The 3945-nt window shown below is 43.7% G+C and overlaps 1 protein-coding gene across 1 annotated transcript; it reads left to right on the forward strand.

Moving 5' to 3' along the window:
- The first annotated feature begins 887 nt into the window (after nt 1–887).
- On the forward strand, nt 888–2376 carry LOC118381950 (homeobox protein not2-like). The gene is made up of 3 exons (XM_035768829.2): nt 888–1564; nt 1681–1859; nt 2025–2376. Exons 1-3 carry the CDS (start codon nt 1183–1185, stop codon nt 2184–2186), a joined length of 723 nt encoding a protein of 240 aa, XP_035624722.1. The 5' UTR covers nt 888–1182; the 3' UTR covers nt 2187–2376.
- The last annotated feature ends 1569 nt before the right edge of the window (nt 2377–3945 follow it).

Raw genomic sequence — 3945 nt, forward strand, 5'->3', positions numbered from 1 at the left:
ATTGTGGGCTATAACGGATTTTGTCATCACTACGATGACTTTAGAAAGATGTAATAAAGAAGTTATGAGAGTGAATATTTTAAATTGTGTGGTAGCTGTTATATACAAGTTAAACGGTTATGACGCACAACGCAGAGAAACCTCTCTGTCACCGGTGTGTGTTTTAATGAAGATATCAAGTGGTGGATTAAGGCACTGACCGCGATTAGTGACGTAGGTGTAAGTAAACCAGCAGCGGCTCTCGGTCAGCGCACCCGACCTGCTGAATCTGTCGCCCCCGGTGCAATACCCCACTAGTTATTCCATTTTAAGGGTGACACCACAACTGTAAAAAGACACACTTTGGACAGCGACCAGTCTTTATGTAATTATAATTAGTTTCAGGAGAGAGATTGAATACTATCAGGAAAATAGCTTTAAAAAAAGTCAATTATTCTTTATTTTAGTAGGCCTTTGTTTGATTCAGTGCACTGCTCATCATAGGCCTATACAAGCACAACGACACGTGATTGGCTAAATCACACAACTATATAAATTAAACGGATCGTTTTCTCCAAGCTTTTAGGAAAAACGTAATTTCCTTCAATCAAAACGAAGCCCTGAATAAAGTCCTGACATTGTTACTTATAATTCCCATTGAGCAGCAGACTTGTCTACAATGTGATTTTAACGTTACACGTTTTTTTAAAAGTCGCCCTCCAATTGTGAAGCTATTTGTTCCGCTGCTTGCAGCATCTGTCGGCTAGCTTTGATTTAGAAGAGACCAAATAAGATGCTTTGGTGACATCAAGGACTTCCCAGCGGTAATGATTACATTCGGAGCTCAGATCCACGCAAGAATTTGTATCCCACTAAACCCTCTGAGATCCCCTACGCACCCCCACAGAGCTCGAGCTCCCAGAATCTTGTCCTATTAGGGTATTTGACAGGCCCAGCTTGTACTACACCATCAATGAATTGGATAGGTTGTAGGGATGCTCGTTCCTCTCATCTGCTACTTAGAAAGACAAAGACCCGCTGGGGGGGCTGTTGACACCTCGAGGTCCGGGGAGGGTATAAGGAGGGACCTGTTTCAGTTGTGAGCAGTACTACACTCCTCGCTGCACCAGGAGAAACAGCCTACGTTGGACATACATTAACTTTGTTTTCCTCGCTTTTCCTTTTTCCATCACGACTGACAGCATGCAAGTGCCGAACAGACCAACGGGAGTGGGAGCCTACGGACACTCCGCCATGCGCCATTACGCTTCGCTCTATCCACAGCGCAACAGTAGCCAGGGCGCAGCGGCGACCAAGACTGCCAGCGGGAAATCTTTCACCATTGACGCCCTGCTCGCCAAGCCGTCGGAGACACACATAGACCGAACGAGTCCCATTCACTGTAGACTCAAATACCAACCGACAGCGCCACTACATCCCTTCCAGACCCAGATGAGCTCAGCGCTGCCACAGTACCTCTACTCGCCCAACATGCTGCACACGCCGGTGCACAGTCACACACAACCCGGATACTCTGTCTACTGCTGTCCGCCGTTCTCATGCCATGGGGCCTTTTACGCACACGGTAAATGTCAATCTAACGTGCCATTCTAACTTATTCAATGATCCAAACTAAACACAATGGCCTAAAGAAAAGTCCGACATGGGTTTTAAACTGTTGTCCATCTCTTTCCTTCACAGACACGGGTCTATCAATGTCCCACTCATTCAAACACAAGGGAGGGAAATCCAAGCGGATGCGCACCAGCTTCACCAACGAGCAGTTGGACCGTCTGGAGAAGGAGTTCTCCCGGCAGCAGTACATGGTCGGCTCGGAGAGGTTCCTTCTGGCGTCGGGTCTGCAGCTCACAGAGGCTCAGGTGCAAACCAGATTCCAACTCAAACTTCACACTTTCTTTGAACTAAAGCAAAGCCCCAATTTAATAGTTTTTTAAGAATGAGAATGAGAATGATAATACGATTGGCACTGACGTTTATAACGTTAAAAAAATCCTTAAAAACAAAATTCCTTTTCTTATTTTCAGGTTAAAGTGTGGTTCCAGAATCGACGCATCAAATGGCGCAAGCAGAGTCTGGAGCAACAGCAGAACAAGCTGGTTAAACTGGGCCTGGCCACCCCAGTGAAGAGTCCTGGTTCTCAAGGTCTGGGGGAGGAGGCGGAGGAGATCGACTTCTCAGACGGATAAGATGTGCATAAAGACGGGCTCCCTGACTACTGCTGACCGGTCTTGGACCACAGAACCGGGCATCTGTATACACCGCTCAAGACACGGAGCCGAGGACCACACCACCCATTACTGTACAAATATTTAATTCATAGATGTATAGTTCTATATTTAAACGATGTTTCTTACTTTATTGCTCTTATGAGAGTGTCTCTGTGAATTCAAACGTTTGTATATTTTGATTGACATATTCAATAAATATATTTTCTAAATTTTGAGCCATTTCTTATCCCAGTACTGTTTTAAAGCAGTCGTATCCATGAAAACACGTTGAAGTAGAGGTTGAGAGAACATCTGTAGTGTATTGGAGCCAAACAGGAAATACACTGGCCCAAGAGAACAGCTTAGGCTAAATAAGAACTTTGAATTGCACGTTTGAATCGGGAAGCAAACTAATGGATGTCAAAGACGTTGAGTTGGTAGAATAATTTATTATTTCAGGTTCATTTCTATTTTTGGTTGAGTGGAATTTAAGAGAAAAAGCATATCAGCATTTGTACTATTTTAGAGAACGCGGTCTATTCTAGACGATATAAACTTGAAATGCAAAGCAATTTCATGGTATTTTTTGGGGGGTGAAATAATCGTTATTTTATTTCTAAACCAGGTTGAGACTATATTATGTAAATCCTTGGCATTTTTGAAGATATTACACCCTACATTTTAGCCTCTCTCTCTCTGACCCCCCCCCCCCCCAAAAGCAAGTCAAACAGATGATGAACATAGGTAGAGTAGGAAATCCGAAATGAACAGTAAACCTTACACTCACAAAAGTTTCAAAATAATATACATTATTTAAAATATTATCGCAATGTACAATGTTGTAACAATGTGTTTAAGTACAAAAGGGAAATTATATCAACATAATTAAGGGTTGTATTTACAATGGTGCTTGTTCTTCACTGATTGCCATTTTCTTGTGGTAACAGGTCAAAATTGGATTTATTTTCGAATGTTATATGGGTCTCAGTAAACTGAGGGAAATACACTATGTTGCCAAAAGTATGTGGACACCAGCTTGTCAAACATCTTAATATGGAGATGGTCCCCCCTTTACTGCTCTAACAGCCCCCACTCTTCTGGGACGGCTTTCCACTAGATGTTGGAACATTGCTGCTATAACAGCCTCCACTCTTCTGGGAAGGCTTTCCACTAGATGTTGGAACATTGCTGCTATAACAGCCTCCACTCTTCTGGGAAGGCTTTCCACTAGATGTTGGAACATTGCTGCTATAACAGCCTCCACTCTTCTGGGAAGGCTTTCCACTAGATGTTGGAACATTGCTGCTATAACAGCCTCCACTCTTCTGGGAAGGCTTTCCACTAGATGTTGGAACATTGCTGCTATAACAGCCTCCACTCTTCTGGGAAGGCTTTCTACTAGATGTTGGAACATTGCTGCTATAACAGCCTCCACTCTTCTGGGAAGGCTTTCCACTAGATGTTGGAACATTGCTGCTGTAACAGCCTACACTATTCTGGGAAGGCTTTCCACTAGATGTTGGAACATTGCTGCTATAACAGCCTCCACTCTTCTGGGAAGGCTTTCCACTAGATGTTGGAACATTGCTGCTGTAACAGCCTCCACTCTTCTGGGAAAGCTTTCCACTAGATGTTGGAACATTGCTGCTATAACAGCCTCCACTCTTCTGGGAAGGCTTTCCACTAGATGTTGGAACATTGCTGCTATAACAGCCTCCACTCTTCTGGGAAGGCTTTC

Source organism: Oncorhynchus keta, unplaced genomic scaffold, assembly GCF_023373465.1.
Source record: "Oncorhynchus keta strain PuntledgeMale-10-30-2019 unplaced genomic scaffold, Oket_V2 Un_contig_3880_pilon_pilon, whole genome shotgun sequence".
Taxonomy (NCBI): Eukaryota; Metazoa; Chordata; class Actinopteri; order Salmoniformes; family Salmonidae; genus Oncorhynchus; species Oncorhynchus keta.